The 20,257-nt window shown below is 31.8% G+C and overlaps 1 protein-coding gene across 1 annotated transcript; it reads right to left on the minus strand.

The window, feature by feature from the left end:
* Nucleotides 1-1,892: 1,892 nt before the first annotated feature.
* On the minus strand, nucleotides 1,893-12,658 carry LOC134726328 (interferon-induced very large GTPase 1-like). The gene is made up of 5 exons (XM_063590728.1): nucleotides 12,103-12,658; nucleotides 11,128-11,220; nucleotides 8,648-8,941; nucleotides 8,048-8,263; nucleotides 1,893-7,590 (listed from the first exon to the last, which is right to left on the minus strand). Exons 1-5 carry the CDS (start codon nucleotides 12,656-12,658, stop codon nucleotides 1,898-1,900), a joined length of 6,852 nt encoding a protein of 2,283 aa, XP_063446798.1. The 3' UTR covers nucleotides 1,893-1,897.
* Nucleotides 12,659-20,257: the final 7,599 nt, after the last annotated feature.

A 20,257-nucleotide genomic window follows, 5' to 3' on the forward strand; every position in this document is an offset into this window, starting at 1 on the left:
CTTATAGAGATATTAAACGATGAAATTTTACTTTTTCAAAGATACATACATGTATGCATAATTTGACTCTTTTCTATGAATTGAAAATAAAATCATACCGACTTGGGTGTAATTTTACAATAATTGATATAAATTAAAAAAAAATGAAACCTCACAGTCATTGTATTATAGACAAAAAAGAACAAATATATAAAATAATTCAATACAGACATACAATTCATAAACAATAATACTATTTACACATATATTTACAGGATAGTACAAAATATAAATAACATTAAAATTACATTGTTTGAATAACAAGAATTTATATCAATTTCTGTATACAATTCATATGTGTTGATAATTTGGTCATTATGGAAATGCTGCATAATGATAATTAACCATTGGTCAAAGTCCAGGTGGATTGATGGATTAGTAGTGTAGTACGTAGGTCGGAATGTATTTGTTGCGTAATCAAAAATACTACTTATTCAATCAGGTAACATAAAATTATAAAATACATTTTATCTGCAATCATATTTTTAGAGTCACAAGTTCAGTAATTCATGTTAAAATGGTGGTGTAAATACTTACATTTAACTTCAAATAGCTATTTGCTCAAGTACCAACTAAATCTAGTAAAAATGATGTCAACTATTTATTATGAAACGAGTGAAAGCCACGTGTGATAAAAACTAAATAGATGGCAAATTCAAATGATAAAACACATCAAACGAATGGACAACAACTGTCATATTCCTGACTTGGTACATACATTATAAATGAGAACCTCTTGTCAACAGTGAAATGGAAATCTTTCATTATGCATTAGGCAAAGCATCAAAAATGACAGATTCTTCAAACAAGTTTTTTTATTCATAACTAAATGAACAGGTTGAAAAAAAAATTAAAGATATAAAAGATTACAATAAACATAAATTTAATACCAATCAAAGGCATATTTACCAAAGCAAATGAAGCAATCATATGATTGTAAACAAAATCTAAATAAATTACGAAGTAAACCATACACTAATATAATCTTTAACTTCTCACTGAGATCAAATGATCATAAAATCACTGCCTATTCTATTGATAAACCAATCCCTTTTGAATATTTTTTTTGTGGTTATGATGATTTTTTTTCCTCAGTCATAACATAATAATTTTCTTTAAGATACGGAAATACCATGCATTTTTGTATTATACAGATATGCTTATCCGACTTTTTAACGAACATCTAATACATTACAAGGGATTTTATAATTATTCTGATTCTGATTCAAACAGTCTAACTAAAGCCAGTGCTAGGGAACGTCTTAAACTTGCAGTGAGATGATAGTGTTATTTTGGCCCCGTGTTAAAACCCACACTGTGACTTTGAGATGAAGAGCAGCAATAAAACTGCTGTTACTTTGAATTTTGCTATTTTATGTTCATGAACTAATTTTGTGTCATGAATTAAGACCCCTTGTCCTCTCCTTTCTATTACTAATAAATCTTGTGCGCTTAACATGTGGTACTATTCATATACATTTATGTTTTGCAATATTCGATATCCAAAAGACACATACATAAACAAAAAGAAAGAATACATATATTGTTTAATTATAATATGTCTATACTAACATACTAACTAAATATGCATATACATGTAGAACTAAATCCACTGTTTTTTTTCAAATTTGTTTGTTTGTTTATATATTCGTACAATTAAAATGTGAATTAGATTCCTAGTAGTTGTTTTCGTAATCATATAAATGGGGGAAATTGATCTTTAGTTATTCTTCTCCTCCCTTTTTTTCAATACACATACACACTCCAACTATGTATTTTTTCTCTATGTAGTTTTTTCTTACTGGCAAACTCATTCGTAATCTGTTAGATTACTGGATATCCTTATGCTGCTAAATGCTTAACTATAGTTATTTGAGAGACTGTTGATTGCTTCCTCTTTGGTAATTCTTCTCCAGCTTTTGGGCATATCCGGTAATTTGGCTACATGATGTAGCATTAGTTCATGCTGAAAGCGAAACATAACCCACATCCAGTATTTTGAGGTGTCAGATGTTGGTGAAATATCCCAGTCAGGAAAGTATCTCTTGTATTGTTTGTATGGTTTTAAATGTTCTTTATCATCGAATTTGAAACTATCTTTAGACGAAACTAAGAAATTACAGAATTCAACAACCAGCGTTTGGTTATTTAAATTTCGAAAACCACCGATTCCCTGTGGTCTGTGCTGTATGCATTTATGTTTAAATCCTTGTTGCACATGATCTTTATCGGTATTTCTGCATGGCTCTGCACAAAACATACATTTTGATGTACAACCCCATAGCTTATTCATTATTTTTGTTACTGGCGTTTCCTTCCATTGGATAGTGTTATTAGTAACATTGTTAAAATGTTCAAATGTTTCCTGTCTCACATCATTTAGATCTCTTGCTATTATTTCTGTAAAGTTTTGGATGTCTGGAACGTTTTGGGATTGGACATGAATGAAAGTGTCATTAGGAAATGGAATAACATTGTTTTCGCGAGTATTATGAATGAACAAGTGTAGCCATTTTGAAATACTCTCTTCTTTGTTCTGTTTACATTGTCTAGTTGCTTTTGCTACACATTCTTCTAGCTGAGTCAGCAACTTTTGAATGTGTCGTTTTGCCAAATTGCCGTATGTACTGTGCTTGTCATGATTCCTTTCAAAAATGGTTTCATTCATGTGTTTTGTTAACCAAAATCTTGCGTATTCGCTTGGGTCCATTATAAATCTAATGTAGTGTTCGAAACTTTCCAATTGAGCCAAATCTACCATAATTGATTTCATAAGGCTGTACTTTTCATGACTGAAAGATGTCATTACATGCTCTTGGACATCTATTGATAGAAGATCAGCAACATGATCAATGGTAGTTTTGGTGACAGCATCCTTAAAAAATAGAGCAGCTATCACATTTTCCGTCTTGCTTTCGAAAACGTTCATGAATATACACCAAACAGTACCTTTGTACACTTCCATTTGAGCTTTTGGACTATGCTTCTTAACGTAACTGTCATTTAGTCGAATGAAAAAATACGTTATGTAAGAAGTTACATGTGTAACAACCATCGCTCTGTAAGTTGACAATAAATTAAATGGATAGTCATTATTTCGATGTTCATTGTGTTCCTCTATTTCATCAGATATAATCATTAGAATTTCTGTTGCATATGAAATTTCAAATCGAACATCTTGTGTGCTGTATTCAGCTAGTCTTGTGTCAATTTTTCGAAATATTTTATTTGTAACCTGTACCGCCATTCTTCTGTAATCATTTTGAGTGCCCCAGCTGCAATCCTTCAGTTTTTTTATAATGCTTATATGATTACTAGATATCTGCGAGGAGGTAATGGTACCTTCTAATTTTTTCATTTTTTGATATTGTACTGTTCTTCTATTGCTGGTATTCGTGTGTACATCTGGGCTCAGGTGCATTTTCTGAGTAGGCGTGTCTTCGATCTCGTTTCCTACTGGATGCTTGATAGACGTTTCAATGCTTTTAGTCTTATTAAACCTAACATTTGCATGAGTGAACCATATCACTAGGTAACGAAAAACATGAATAATAATCATTTTCATATAAGGCAGCAGTAGATCAAATTTATAGGTGTTTGTCAAATGTCTGTTATGATCTTCGATATGATGTACAATAATATCTAGAATTTCATCTGCATAGTGAATTCTAAATTTCACTTCCATTGTTTTTAACTGATCAAGTCTTGAATCAATTTTTTCCAACAGCTTGTTAGTAACCTCTATAATTTGGCTACGACATACAACTATATCTTCCAATTGCCAACCAATTCCATAAAATGATCTTTTGATACTAAAATGATTTCGCTGAATATCATTTTTTTCAACAGTCCCAATAAGGCTCTTCAGATTGTGATAGATTTGACTTTCTTGGTCGGAAAGTTCAACTACATACGATGGTATCCATCCTTCAAATTTCATTGATAGCATAGCGGCGATTTCGTCTTTTATAGATATATATTCATCAATATGCATCACAGATATTCTGTCCCCCGACTGGCCCTCCATAAAGGCAGCATCAGACCGAAATTTTTCCAACTGGAGGGAATCAATTTGATCTTTAATAGATATTTCATTTTCAGTTGGTTCTGTTTCAAACTTAGTTATCCAACTCTTCCACATTTGCTCAAATTTATGCTTCAAAACATCATTACTAGGCTTTTGACCTCTCATTTCAATGGCAAGCTGATGTGCAAGTTCATTTACTTCCATTTCGTGACGTTTTTGTTCGCTAACTTTGAGTTTCTCTATTCTTATTTCTTCTTTTGTTTTCATAATGTCAGCCTTCGACCTGTCAATCAATTCATCTGAAAGCATTTTTAATCTGTTATGTTTATTTTGCTTCCATTGGATCATTACATCTTTTAACGAACTAGATTCTACGAAGGTATCTAGTTCATTTATCAGAACATTGAACTGTTTTGAAACTTCTTGAGAAAGGAGTTTCATAATTCTCGGAACTGCGTTCGCTAAATCTTGTTCATTAACGCAATATAAAAGTTCTCCTTTTGCCTGCAACAAACCGAATTCGGATACAAATTTTTCTAGTTTCCAAGTTAATGCTTGGTATTTTCTTTCCATATTGTTATATGCCTTTAGCTCCAAACTGTTTCTAAAGCTAAAAACAAAATCGTCTTTAAGTATCCCTTTCCAAAGATCATCTATTCGCAATATGGTATCTGTTATGGTCAAGTATGTTTCCCTTGTTGAAGCTAAATCATGTAATATTGCATGTTTGACCTCTGCAACTCGCCTGCTGTACCCTTGATTTGCAGGTGACATTGGGGGATCGCCACTCCAAAGATCAGAAATATACCAAACATCTTTTTCACAGTCAAAATCTATAACCTGGCTGAATGATTTTATATCAGCTATCTTCTCCTGTTCGGCTGCTTCTTTTGTCATTTCATCAAGAGTTTCAAGAAACTTTTGTCTGCCTTGCATCATTTTGTCGTTTGCGTCACATGCTGGAACATTTTGATGAATAAATATGCATTTCTGTTTCAAATTTAGTCTTTCATTTGCAAGCTTCAATCGTAAGAAAGCGTGAACAGCTATTTGCAAAACGTCTTTCACTTCTGCAGTGTTTTCCCCTTTAATATTAACAATTGTTATGTCTCCCAATCCAATAACAAAAGTGGCTAGCTCATTGTCATGGCTATATTTCTGATATGCGAGTTCTGGCGCTCGTAGGCCTTCCGTATCTATAACAACAACAAAGTCAAACAACCTTTCAGATGTGATGACTGGAACTAATTGCATAAATACACCACGTGTACAACGACCAGCGCTAACTGCAAACTGAAGTCCAAACATTGTGTTTAGAAATGTTGATTTCCCCGAACTTTGCACGCCTAGTACGGATAACGCTAAAAGTTTTTTGTCGCCAATTATTTCCTTTAGTTGATTTAGAACGGCTTTTACCCATGTGAGTGGAACATTTGCAACATCTCCATCCATAAGCTCGAATGGGTGACCAGTTAGAAGTAGCTTAGCACCTATTACTGGCAACTTCTCTGCAAGTTCACATATTCCTCTTGACTTTGACTTTCCTTCTATAATTGCCTCGTACATTTGACCAACTTCACGAATTAAATGTTCAAATCCGAAAGAAGCTTCAGCTAATTCATATTCACTTTCGTTAAGTTGATGTTTTATCTGATCAATTCGTTCATGATCTTTTGTATTTTTTACAGATCTAAATGACTGCCATTCTCGTTGATATCTTGCTAAATGTTTTGGAATGACGTTGCGAGACCTGTCATCCAGTAGTAATTTTAACCATCTGATAAACAATATGAAAGCATGGTCTACATCCAAAGTATGCAGTAATGTAGCTACGAAGATATGCATAAACTGTCCCAAGTTTTCGCAAATATTCGACTGAATTGCTCTTTGTTTGTTCATAGCCTGTTTTATTTGGTCACCTTCTTGTAAAGAAGTGTATAGAGTTGTTTTATTCAAAGTTTTGCAGTGGTTGCTCCATTTTTGCCATGTCTTACCTTGTAATGGAACAATAATGTCTTTGAATTTGTCAACTTCTGCGGGAATGCAGTCCAGTATTTCTTTTGCCTTTCTCTCCAAATCAATAAAGGGGGTAGTAGACACAACACTTTGACTACTTATTTCATTCAAACGATTAAGCAAAGGTATATGTCTAGTGTTCCGTAACAATTCGAATATTTTTTGCCTGATGGCCTTCCTTACATCAGACGAACTCGTAATTGTTCCATCTTTGGATAGCATACAAAACGATGTTTTAGACTGATAATGACGTGTCTCATGTTTATATGCCTTATAAATATTCGCCGCTGTCTCTGTGTCTGTGTTGTTCGCTTCAATTGCCAAAATTACACCCACATTTGATTTGTGTATTTGAAGTAAAACTTCCTTCGTCTCTTTTATTTGAAGTTTTCTGATATCGGTTATAACAATAACTACGGAAGATAATTTTGCGATAAGTTCTAACTGTTTGTAATGTTTTTGGCTGTTACCTCTAAGATTAAGAAACATGGTAACATTATCAAAAAAACGAGATCGTTCAGATGGTATGTACCATGCACCTTCTATAAGACCTTCACTTATTCTTCGTCTAACTGTGCCGAGGGGACAATCCTTATTAAAGAATGTATTGTGATATTGATCAGATAATACATCATTGATTAACTTTGATTTTGAGACATTTATTTCGCCTAATCGCAAAAATCCTATCACATGACAAGGACAATCCATGACAGAAGATTGCACTGTTGCTTTGGTATCTGTAATACAATCTACTACAATTGACCGTAAAGTCCACGTTGAGAAATGTAAATTTTTGTTTGTTTGAGGTGGAAAACATATTGGCACAGCTAGTTTACATACAAACATTTTTTCTGCGAGAATCTGTTTGAAAATAGTAGAGCAACACTGAAAAAGTGCAACAAAAAGATCAAGTGGGTTCAAGTCATGCTGATGTTCAATGTTGTGAAACAAATCATCCAAAAACTCATCATACTGTAAACCTTGATTGTGGGATTTTGTCTTCTGGGGAATTTTTTCAAGCCATTCCTGAACCATTTTGTCTCGAGCCGTGTAATTTATCATTATTATTTGCTTTAAAACCAACCATGGGATATCTGTGTAGGAAAGTAATGTTTTTGTTTCTTTAATTTGCATTACATCCATTAAATCAATTTTACTCGGGAAATAATTTTCTAAACCGATTTCTTTAATGAACCGTTGAAAATCAGTATTGCTGTCATCATCTCCCTGAATTTGAACCATCAATAGTGAGTCCTCTACATTAACATCTTTAGTATCATCTTCAAACTTAATTCCTAAAGAAACATTTTCATTTCGCTTTCCATTTTCTTCTCTTATGTCGTCGGATTTAGTACATGGTATTCTTGGACTTTGTGCCTGTGTTAATCTAGCGGAACTATCAACACAATTACCTTCCTGTAGTTTTTCGTGTGTTTCGATCAATGATTTTGATATATTTGTTTGATTTTGTGTATCAAGACCATGTTCTTCAACGCTGGTGGAAATACCTAGGTAAAAAATAAGTTCACAGTAATAAAATATAGAAAATAATATAGTTATGTAATAAACAATAATTTTAATTATATTTGAAGGACATTATCACAGATTACGTCTATGCTACTGGAATGCGGCTTAAAGAAAAAATTTCATGAACACAAATAAACTAAATAAATTGATAAAAAATCATTTTGCTAAAAAAAATTGAAAGAAATCTGCAAATGTTATGCGGCCGAAACGCTGACCCTGGATGATGGTGAGAACGGTCAATCAAGATCATCTTTTCAGCCGCACAAATTGTATAAATGTTATTTTGATTATTCACCATGTACACTTGGGGAAATCTTTAGAAAAAGATAGTGCAATTAAGAGGTAATTTCCGATATTAAGCATTCAATCGTGTTTATTGTCCTACAGCTCTTACAGTCATAACATAATCGAATAAGTAATGTTTGTATATATGATTACCTTTTTGACACGGATACAGTATTGCTACATGGTCTGAGTTTTCCATTTTATCTTTGCCATTGGTAAGGTTCATCATTTTCGTCGCAAATCCTCCAAAGTGCTGTTTGAATGACTCATCTGTTTTTAAGACTTCATTTGAAACTTCAAGATCCAAAATAATATCCCCAACTTCACTTCTTTCATCATCACTAGAATCTTCCAAGTCTTCTGTGGGTTCTATAAGTAGTTTTGAATCCCTTATTTAATCTTTGTTGTGCTTATTCTAATAAAGACAATATTTGTTTTCAATTGTAATGTTTTTGACATCGAAAAAAAGTAGGTAAGTAAACTATATCAAGTTGCTGATTACATAATATTCAAACAAAGTTAAATTGTTGTAGTTTAAATTGTTATTAACTTGCTTATTTTTGCTTCCATATACACCTTAATCATTATGGTAATGATATAGTTATAGTTCCTAAATACGTCAACGAATATAAGACAATTCAAACCAGTTTGATTTTCTGAATCAGAAGCATCAATGAACCATATCACACCAACCTTAGGTAAGTTGCTTTAATAATATTTCGAATTGCGATGTGTATATTTTTAATCGCTTACCTTCATCAGGTACAATGATGATATTGCACGCATTTTCCGTTGATGTAGCAAGTTTTCCCAGTTTAAAAATTCTTTGAACAAATTCTGCAACTTCTTTTATAAAACAATTTTCATTCTTCAACACTGATGTTTTTATGCTTGCGAATACCAATATGCTGCCGTTTCTTGCTTGTTTGAACTCTATACATACTGAGCCGCTATTTATCTGATCTTTCAGAGAGTTCAATAATTCTGTTTTCTCTTGTGAATCTTTCACTCCTTTGACAATAAACGTTACAGCAGAGGTTGATGAACCTGTAATCAAATAAAAGTTCTTTTTTATATATCGCATAATTTGCATATAATGAAGTACACATAAAAGCCCTTCAGTAAAGGACGACTTAAACATTGCAGACCTCTTACTATTTTGAGTGAAAACACCTAAATCATGCTACTGAAAATGTGTCATAACAAATAATGTACCCTATGAAATATTGTCCAACGGACACAATTCCGCAGAAACAATTGCCTGCAGACAATATGTAACAATGAAATACTATCAAAAACAGTAGTTTATTGTGAAAGAGTGTTCTGATGTATGAATTTTTGTCATGCTCATGATATTGCATTATAAATTTTTGTCCATGACAATATATCTTAGTGAACTATAATTGAAAAAATCTTTTTAGTACAAGTGTTTTACAAAATGATTTCAAAATTTTATTTATCAATAATTAAAGTCAAATATGATTAATTATTGTACCTATACTTAACTTTTAAATATGTAAATTTAACGTCAATTATAAGTTATGTTTGTCATCATTAATATAATAACACTCCTAATTGATATCATTGTTCAAAAAAGGTTTCTTTTTAACCTCTCTTTTATATGAAAAAAAATCATGACACTCTTTCAATGAAATTTTGTCTATTTACATTTTATTGTTTACTCCTGAAGAAAATTCAACATTAAGTGTGCTCTTGCATAAGTTTAAGAATAACCTTGGAAAAGTACATTGTATTAGTTAATTTTTTTTATTGACTATGCAAACATAATAACCAAAGTTCAAGACTACAAGTATAATGAAACAGATAGAAGTGAACAACTTGCTTTCAGTTTGGTAAGAAGAAAATAACTTTCAATCCTAAACTTGAGCACTTCAACACCGTTTGAATCAATTATTAATGCATTTGCATTATTGGAGTGTTGATGGCTTAACAATTTCAGTCATAAGTTAGGCGTAATGTTGGTCGAAATCCTTTTCAGTAACAATTTAAAAGAGCGACATTCGAACGCATAAATTGAAATTAAACTGACAACGACATGGCTCAAAAAGAAAAAGACAAACAAAAATTTGTATAAAAAATACAACATAGAAAGAGGACGAAGTAACACAAATCCAACCAAAAGCTAAAAAGCTATAGAGATTTCAGAAGTGCGCAAGGGTAGGTAAATCCTGCTCCAAATGTGGCACCCGTGGTGTTGCTTATGTGAGTACAAACCTGGTAAAAAGTCTAATTCGTTAGTTCACATTCGTACAAAGTGGACGGGATTGTAGTTACGACATTAGGAACTATCCACTATCACCAGTGAAATACAGATTCCATGATAGTTAACCAACTCGTGATCGCGTCCGTAAAATTTAGGAAGGTAGGGTTTCAACTTCACTATATGGAACTCTTGATTTAATTGCTTCCATCTGAGTAGCTACCCTCTGTCAAGGAAAACACGATAGGAAAAACATGCCTGGGAAAATCGTATACATTGGGAGATATATACTCCGCGCTGCCGTAATGTTGCTATATATAAATGGAAATTGCACAATTCGGAAGCTGAAATCATCTCTTTTGTCGTTAAGTTTTGTTTAAAACCGATCCTCATTGTCAATTTCTAGATGTAAGTCAAGATACGTAAAAGACTTAACTGTATCTGGTGTATCCTTTATCTTAAGTTCGATTGAATGGATGCGTTTAACAAATTTTGAATCATTTTGTGACAGAACAAATTTCTAAGAATAAAGAAACAAGTAGGTAAAATGAGGGGCACAGCTGGTTCCAATGGGAATGCCGATTGTTAGTTAAAAACACATCCTCCAAACATGACAAATATGTTGTCAATAAAGAAATGAAGCTTCTAGAAGTTTCAGGAAATTTTTATTTTGATTCAGAGTGAATTTATTTTTACAAAGTATGATTTATCCCTCTCTAAAACAAGATACATGTACATGTATATTGGCCATTCTTTTTATGAACAAGACAATATCAACTCTTTCCATTTGGTCTCAGTTTGAAATGAGGAATACTTGTTAAAAGTGTAAAAAAGTCAATTTTTTATTACTATTGCCAGATGAAACAGTATTTAAAATGTCAGTACTATTTAAGAACCATTTATCTTTTCATCGAAAACACTTTTACGTGTAAACGTGTTCAATTTCCTTAAGTTTTACCGGCTTAATCATTGTTCTTTTTTTTTAATGATAAAGGTGTATGTTTTTACTTACATTCCTCCTTTTGCACTTCATCGATAAGTTCTTTGAATGAGTGTCCATACAAAACATGAATAACTTTATTTTCCACAGTTAAACGTATCTTCTCTACATGTAATATAAAAATAATAATGCTGAATATTTCGTTATAAATATATAGGAAGATGTGTTATCCCTCAAATTCGTTTTTATAAACGTTAACAAACCATGCAAAATTGGCATTTTGATACCAAGCATAAATTTAATGAAGAAACCAACGAATATATATAGAAGTGAACAAAATCAGAATCGGATAAGGCTTAAACTGAGTTCTACAAAAGTCGAAGATCCATCATCAAAGAAAGCTTATATCTGCTATGCACGCATTTAGAAGAATCTAGTAGTTGATTTCTAGTGCATTATGATTACCACTCATACATTATACGTCATATAATTATTAGTCATATCAACTGATGAAGCCTGATGAAACTGATAACAGATTTATAATTAGATACACAAATCAATTGCATTAAAAAAAAATCGAAATTGTCAAAAACATGCAGCTTTTTTTTTCATTTTTAAAATGGCAAGTAAAATGATAAGTTAAGATACTATTTTATAAAATGCTAGTTTCCTCCCTCAATTCGTTAATAAAATTATAAGTGAAAGGTGGTATTCAAGACAGGATGGGGAGGAACTCGTTCGTCTTGAAAGTTGGCTCAAGTATTTATTGTCTAAAAATATTGAACTGGACTATGCAGTAGTCAATAACCATTTTACAAAAGTTTTATGAGTAAACTCGGTAAAGTATCTAAAATAGTAAAAAACCCATCTTGAACCTGTTTTCAACAGACTCTTTGTATTTAAATACAAACCCCATCTCCTGTCACTTAAACACCCTGCAATACTCTCATCATTGGTTTCGATTATTTTAGTTTTTTTCTTCTACTAAGCTCATATATTTCGTATAAGAATACAAATTACAAGTAAAGATTGTAATAATTCTAGTACCTTTTAACGATTCAATGTCTTGTGCAGCTTTTGAACTTCTTTCCATTTCGCTATCGTAGGAGCAAGTTTGGCATTGTATTATAGCATCTTTATGTCCTGTACCGTATGGTTTACCCAAGTAACTATCAACACGTTCTGCGACTTGAATAAACTCATCGAAGAAAGCAGACATTTCTGCATTTGTCATTTCACAAGTAACCCTGTGGACAAAATTGTTCCTACCAATTCTGATCCGTTCAACATCGTCGCCAATCTCAGTTTCAAGCGGTAAAGGTTTTGAACCCCATTTTCGTAAAGGAGGTGGAATCAAATTAAAGAATTTCGCTATTTTGTATACAAGACTAACATCTAGTTTTGAATAGCCGTCTGTTTGCAACGTTTGTATGGCTATCATTTCCGAACTTTTCAATCTTGTTTTAAATTTTTGTGTTCTCATTATAATTTGGTATAGCTGTTCTGGTTGAATTGAAGACTTCTCTAGGATCTCTTGCATCATTTTTGAAAATACTTTGACAACTACAATGCTGCATCTTGCATACATCCAATCACTTTCCATTTTAAGACAGTGCTTGTGGTCTAAAACAAACAAAAAGAAGTGTAAATCAATATGAGTAAATGTAGCAATTATTGCCGTTATAGCAATGCAAAACTATCTGAAATATAAAAAAAATACCACCTTTTAAAACATTATCTGTGGAAAAAAGGTAAGGCTTGGATAGTGAAAACAGTGATGTTATATATTAAATGGTCATTTAATAAGCTCAGTCTTATAGCATTGTAACTTAGGCCAATCTAAAATTATATCTCTGAAGTATGAAATCAGATATATTTCATTGAACTGCTCGAGTTGCAGAAAAACAACAAAAAGTCATACCCAAAGAAATTTTTTGAATAGTAAGTGCGTTATCAAATGGCAAAATCAACATCTCAAACACATCAAACAAATGGGAAACAACTGTTTTATTCTTCACTTAAAACAGTAATTTTCTTATAAAAAAAAATGGTGGATTAAACCGTTTTTAGCTTGCACTTTGTAAATACAGCTGTTTCTCAAAACACGCCTCTTTTGGGGAGATCTATAATATTCATAGAAAATTAAGTTTTTTTACATACTGGTTCCCAGTTATGCTCTCTATGTTCCATCTCACAGAGACATAACTTGGGAATGTTACCAGTAAATAAACATGTTTCTCGTTTCACGTTTTTTTATATAGATTAGACCGTTTGTTTTCCCGTTTGAATGGTTTTACACTAGTAATTTTGGGGCCCTTTATAGCTTGTTGTTCGGTGTTAGCCAAGGCTCCGTGTTGAAGGCCGTACTTTGACCTATAATGGTTTACTTTTTATTTTTTTTTATTTGGATGAAGAGTTGTCTCATTGGCACTCACACCACATCTTCCTATATCTATGTGCATATTGTTTACATTGAAATCTGTGGTAACCTTTCATCCGAGGTAGGGTTAGTTAAGAAAATCAGTTTAAACTCTGAGAATATGGCGATCAGCCCTATATTTTTGACCTTTGAAAAAAATTGTGATACATTTCAATTCTAGGATACGTTTTGTTTTCAAAACTTCAAAGTAAAAGTGGTACAGTTTTTGCCGTAAAAGGAGTTCATATGGGAAATTGCATTGTCAATATTTACAGAAATGCAACCTATATAGAATTTAACAAAAACAGTCTATCTCAAATAAATCTGTATTTTTAAAAATGTTCTATTCATTACATATATTTTTTTTTATTGCAGTTCTTGTTAATGGGACTAGTTTATTCTTTCTTTCTTATATATACGTCAAAATAGTTGAAAACAAGAATGTGTCTTTAGTACATGGATGCCAAAATTCGCAAGACTAACAAAGGCCGGAGAATCCTCAATTGGGACAGGCGCAAAAAACGGCGAGGTTAAACATGTTATTTTGAAACCCCTCTCCCTTTACCTACAGCCGAAGTAGAAAAAATCAAACACACAACAATACACACAGTAACCAGATGCTCCGCAGGGCGCAGCTTTATACAACCACAGAGGTTGAACCCTGAACGGTTGGGGCAAGTATGGACACAACATTCAAGCTGGATTCAGCTCTAAATTTAGATTGTGATTAAATAGTTGACATAGGTTTCTGACACAGAATGAATGTGGTCTAATAAACTTAAAATTAGTTTTGCCTTTGAGCAATTCACTATGCTGTTGAATATTAATCCTCTCAAAAAAAAAATCTTTTTAATTTAGAAATCTGAAATGAGAAAAATTGAACCCCCTCCCCCCCAATATTTTTTCACATCTCCCTTTCCCTTATTCCACAACTGATCTCAATTCAAATTTCTAATTGAGATTGCAACACTAACTACTCATTTAAATACATTATAAAATATTAAAATGTAAAAAAAAGTGCTTGTTATCAATCAATGGTAAAGATTGTTTTAATTTCTCAGATGGTAGTAAGATTGAATATTAATTTTATATTGTATAAAACAATGATTTAGTTGATTCAACTACTATTCTGGACAAAGGAAGATAACTTAATTGAAAATTTCTTGCTTTTGGGCAATATTATGCAATTAGATATTTCTTGCTATTGCGCAATACTGTGTAATTGTAAATACTTGCTATTTCGCAATCCTGTGCAATTGAAAATTTCTTGCTATTGCACAATACTGTGCAATTGAAGACTACTTGCTATTGCTGAATACTGTGCAATTGAAAATTTCTTGCTACTGCATAATACTTAATATAATAATTTTGGATCCTGATTCGGACCAACTTGAAACCTGAGCCAATAATTAAAAATCTAAGTACATGTTTAGATTCAGCATATCAAAGTAGCCCAAGCATTCATTTTTTGTTAAAATCAAACTGTGTTTAATTTTGGACCCTTTGGACTTTAATGTAGACCAATTTAAAAACGGGATCAAAAATTTAGAACCTTCATACACAGTTAGATTCGGCATATCAAAGAACCTCAAATATTCAATTTTGATGAAATCAAACAAAGTTTAATTTTGGACCTCGATTTGAACCAACTTGAAAACTGGGCCAATAATCAAAACTCTAAGTACATTTTTAGATTTAGAATATCAAAGTACCCCAATTATTAATTTTTTGATGAAATCAAACAAAGTTTAATTTTGGACCCTTTGGCCCCCTTATTCCTAAACTGATGGGACCAAAACTCCCAAAATCAATCCCAACTTTTCTTTTATGGTCTTACACCTTGTGTTTAAATTTCATAGATTTCTATTTACTTATACTAAAGTTGTGGTACGAAAACCAAGAAAAATGCTTATTTGGACCCCTCAAAGTTGTAATTGACTCCCTTACACATGTAGCTCATCGCTTTCGGATTTTTTAAAGAAATTTAACTTGGTATACTTACAGAAATAAAATTAGGAATACACGTTACATTCATAAACAAAAGAATTAAGATACTACAGGCATAAGAATGTATAAACTTTGTCAGATGAATAGGTCCAATTTGGATGGCAAATTTCAGCTTTTTATTGATCCGCTTGGATATGAAAAATATAAAATAAACTATCTCTCCAACCTCGCACCAAAAATATTTTTTATCCGACGTTTGATATGTATGAACTTGTCAAAATGTTTTAAGTTTCTAATTGGTGCAAGCATGGTGCGGTGGTCAAAATTTAGAAAAACCATCCAAAGGAGTAGGTGCAGTAAGACCCCTTTTGGGCCCCAAAATATAGCAGTTTTATAAAATTGTTAAAATGTAAACTTTTTGTTATATATTGGAGAGTAGAATGGTTCTTTTTCATAAAAATGGGCTGTTTATGACAATACAATGCACATATATTGGGTACTAGCACTATTAAGTCATGCAAAATTACTGAAATCTTCACAATTCCAGCATTTTTGTTAAATTTTAGACAGTTTCCGGGTAAAACGAAAGTGGCCGCATTCGTGTTCATCCAAAATATTGAAATGGAAGTTGTATTTGATGATAATACATAACATATATAAAGATTGAGGATGAACACGGATGCGGCCACTTTCGTTTTTGACAAAAACCATCTGAAAAGTGACATTTTTTCGCATATTTGGTAAATTTTTCATATTTGAGCTTGAATCGGATCGTTTTGAATGACTTGATAAGTTAAAATCTTCCACATAAATTAATTGCATCATATGAAATAGACACTTAATCGTTTAAAAAGTGAGGCCAAAATCGGTCCTTACCGGACCTACTCCTTTCTGTATTTTTGCTTATTTTCCAAATTATGACGTCATTGAACCTTTTTTGTTAGATAATTTTTTTTTTAAATCCTTGACTAAGAATCTAATAATTTATGGAGAAAAATCTGCTCTGGTAGAATTTGTATTATCTTGTAAATCTGGGGTCATGTTAGGCCATTATAGCCCCTACTCCTTTGCTTTATGTCACAGATTTTAAAGAAATTAACTCAAATATGAAGTTTTATAAATATTCAATGAAGGTTAGTAGAATCATGGGCCTTAAATATGATGACTCAGCATAAATTCACAGTTTTCAGTATGCATAATTTAATTAAAGTCCTGGATATAAAATTAATTCATTATATTTGCATATTTATAACTTAGATTGTTAAGAAGTGCTTATATTTATTCTTCGCAGTCAATAAAACTCATAGATCCTTCCTGAATATTATTTGTTGGGTATATGTGTCCTCATGATAACACAAAAGAAAGCCGCAACACCTTAATATGCTTTTTTGTCACCACGGCAAAATAAATACAAGCTAGAAAAACAAAAGTATCTCAAGAAAACTGATGATAGTGTAATGAATTTAAAGTTATTGATATAGAAAACAACTATGCTTGGAAATTATGCAAAAATCAGATGTTAGCAGTCATCTCTACAACATTTTAAGTGAATTTATATCTCAGACTGGTATCTAAATATATACAACTATTGCAAATATGGCTTTGTTTGAACACTTCTAGTATATATATGAACTAAATTGTGTCAGATATATGGTTACAGATGACACTGTTGTGACAAGAATTCTAAATTGACCATGTGTTCTTTTATTGACAAATAGGCATACATTTCTACAGTAAGATGTGGACTGGAGACAGAGGCTTGATTGTATACTTTATATAATCATGAATGTTGTAAGGATTTGCTGCTAAATATTACATTTATAGTATTCTGATATGTTTTCAATATGTTATCAAAACAAATTTAAACAGGTTCTAGGCATATTTTATCCGAAAATATGCAAATAGGGTAAGCTGGCCATAATTAAAGTCTTGTTTTCAAATTCTTTACAAAATTGAAGCAGGGGCCGGGAGGGGGTATAAAATGTATATAGTAAAGAAAAACTTAGAGTATACACAGTGATTTCTTTAAGACTATATTTCTCATAAATGAGTATTAATGTGAGAAAAAACTGATTTTAGAGAGTTTTCTATTTGAATACATGTCTGTATATGTTTCACTTTGTAAATACAGCTGTTTCTCAAAACATGCCTCTTTTGAGGAGATCTTGAATATATTCATAGAAAATTAAGTTTGTTTACATACTGGTTGCCAGTTATTCTCTCTGTGTTCCATCTCACAGAGACATAACTTGGGAATGTTACCAGTAAATAAACATGTGAATGTTGTTTACCTTAAAATCCGTGGTAACCTTTCATTCGAGGTAGGGTTAGTTAAGAAAATCAGTGTTAGTTTAAACTCTGAGAAGTTCAGGGCATATAAACGTTGAAAATATGCCGCACAGCCCTATATTTTGAAAAAAAATTGTGGTGCATATGAACTTTCAATTCTAGGATAAGATTTGTTTTGCAAAACTTTATTGTAAAAGTGGTACAGTTTTAGCCGGAAAAGGAGTTCCTATGGGAAATTGCATTGTCAATATTTACATCAATGCAACATTTAGCGAGCTTAACCTTTCAATTGTATAACAGTTGTATATAGTTAATTAAGGCAACAGTAGCATGCCGGTGTTCAAAAGTCGTAAATCGATTGTGAGATCTGGGTTTCAAACCAAAACAGAGTTGAAACACATCAACTTTAAGATAAAAAAAAACCAAAGAAACAACAGAAGCATCGAAGTGCAACAAAAGCAACCTTTAACACACATAGACACGAACTATTTGATAACAACTGCCATATTCCTGATTTGGTACAGGACATATTAAGAACAAATGATGAGTTGAACCTCGTTAAATGGCTAGCCAAACATCCTGCTTTATGTCAATGTTAAAATATCGTCTAAAAACAACAATTCGTTACAGAAATAAAGCACATACACACGTTAGAACATTCATAAAAGAGAAACGCACAATCAAATATAATAGACACAACATGCAAATCGCAGGAAAACAACGAAGATATCCAATCTACGAAAACTCCATCAGGATATCACTAAAAATCCCATCAGAATATCACTACATACCAGTAAAAGTCTTAATTTTCCTATATGAGTACTCGACTTTTCTGATTTTTACTCGACCAGTTTGAATTGGTCTGAAGAGTTTCATATATTTATATTGTCAGTTGAGTTTATTTCATAATTCAATGAACAATGTTTTGTTTGTAAAAAAGATATATAAAATAATATATAAAACAATTTGATAAGTTTAAAATATGACACCTATGTTTTGTTAAACCACAAAATTAATATAATCATGATTAAAGAACTTCCATAGCAATTCTTGATAACCTTTTAAAAAAGGAAATGTGCTGCAAAGTTACAGTATAATTGTTTTTCAATATTGAATTTAAATAACTCTTGTCAAAAAATAAAGACTTGGCTTCCAAGAAGCATATTAAGAAGATTTAATTACCTCAGTACATTTATGTTTTACAGGTAAAAATATAACACTATTTTTCTAAAACACGTGTATTACTTATCTGGTGAATACAAAAGGCCTTGCGATTAAAGTTAAAACGGAATGTTGTAATTTTGAATGAACGCTAATTAGAATTTAAAAGTCTCTGACCAGATTTGATCTTTTTAATGAGTTTGCACCAAGCATGAGGTATTAATTCATAGTTCACCACTTAAAAAAACCCACACACACATCATTTACGATAAACAATTTTTAGGTAAATATTAGCAACATAAGAATTGCCGATCTCCACATTGTTATAAACATGATTCTATTGAATCTATAAAGGTTTGTATAATAATCAATAAACAGTATAAACTGAGGAACTATTATAGTGCATTTGCCATTGCTTGTTTTAAGTTTTTGTTTTCGATAAACAGAGAAATTATCAGACAGACACACTTTTTCGTGAAAACAGCAAGCAGAGCTCATCATTTCATGAGATATATCTTCACTTTTGCATAACATTACTGTTGCCTGTTTTGTTTGACTATATAGTAATTCATTTGATTCATTATAAAAGGTCAAGATTGTTTCTGTTTTGTAAAGGTTGTCATTTTAATGTTATATTTATCATTGTCATAAAAGCGCGGGAGGTTTGGCCACAAAACCATGGCCAGATTCAACCCACCATTTTTCTTAAAATGTCCTGTACCAAGTCAGGAAAATGGCCATTGTTATATTATAGTTTGTTTTTGTGTGTGTGACACTTTAATTGTGTGTTTCTGTTGTGTCGTAGTTCTCCTTTTCTATTTGATGCGTTTTCCTCAGTTTAAGCTTGTAGCCCGGATTTGTTTTCTCAATCGATTTATGAATTTCGAACAGCGGTATACTACTGTTGCCTTTATTTAAAGATACCCAAGCTAAACGGTACTGATGACTATGCGAAAATTCCATTAAAAAATTAATCTTTGGTTTTAGACTTGTAAAATAATAGTGCATGCTTGATATGTCATGTAAATGACTTAAATATTTGTGAATGAAAATAAAAGATAAATAATTATATAATGGTTAAATAATTGGATACAATATTTTTATAATCAAATCAAAAGGAACTGCAGATATAAAGTGTCTACATCCTTTGATGGAATAAAAATAAAAAACTCGATGTTTTGACGAAACACTAAAAAGTGAGGTCACTGTGTTCGTAACAATTCAACAAGAGGTGTGTACACATGCATTTGTTAACAAACTTTTGTTAAACTTTTTTTTTAATCAAGCGCATGGATGAAGAAATGCAATCACCTGATAAGATATTTTTCGAAAAATTAATTTTTTAAACTAATTTATCATGAGCTTTCATATATATGAAAGAGTTTA

The sequence above is a fragment of the Mytilus trossulus genome, chromosome 7 (genome assembly GCF_036588685.1).
Source record: "Mytilus trossulus isolate FHL-02 chromosome 7, PNRI_Mtr1.1.1.hap1, whole genome shotgun sequence".
Classification (NCBI taxonomy): domain Eukaryota; kingdom Metazoa; phylum Mollusca; class Bivalvia; order Mytilida; family Mytilidae; genus Mytilus; species Mytilus trossulus.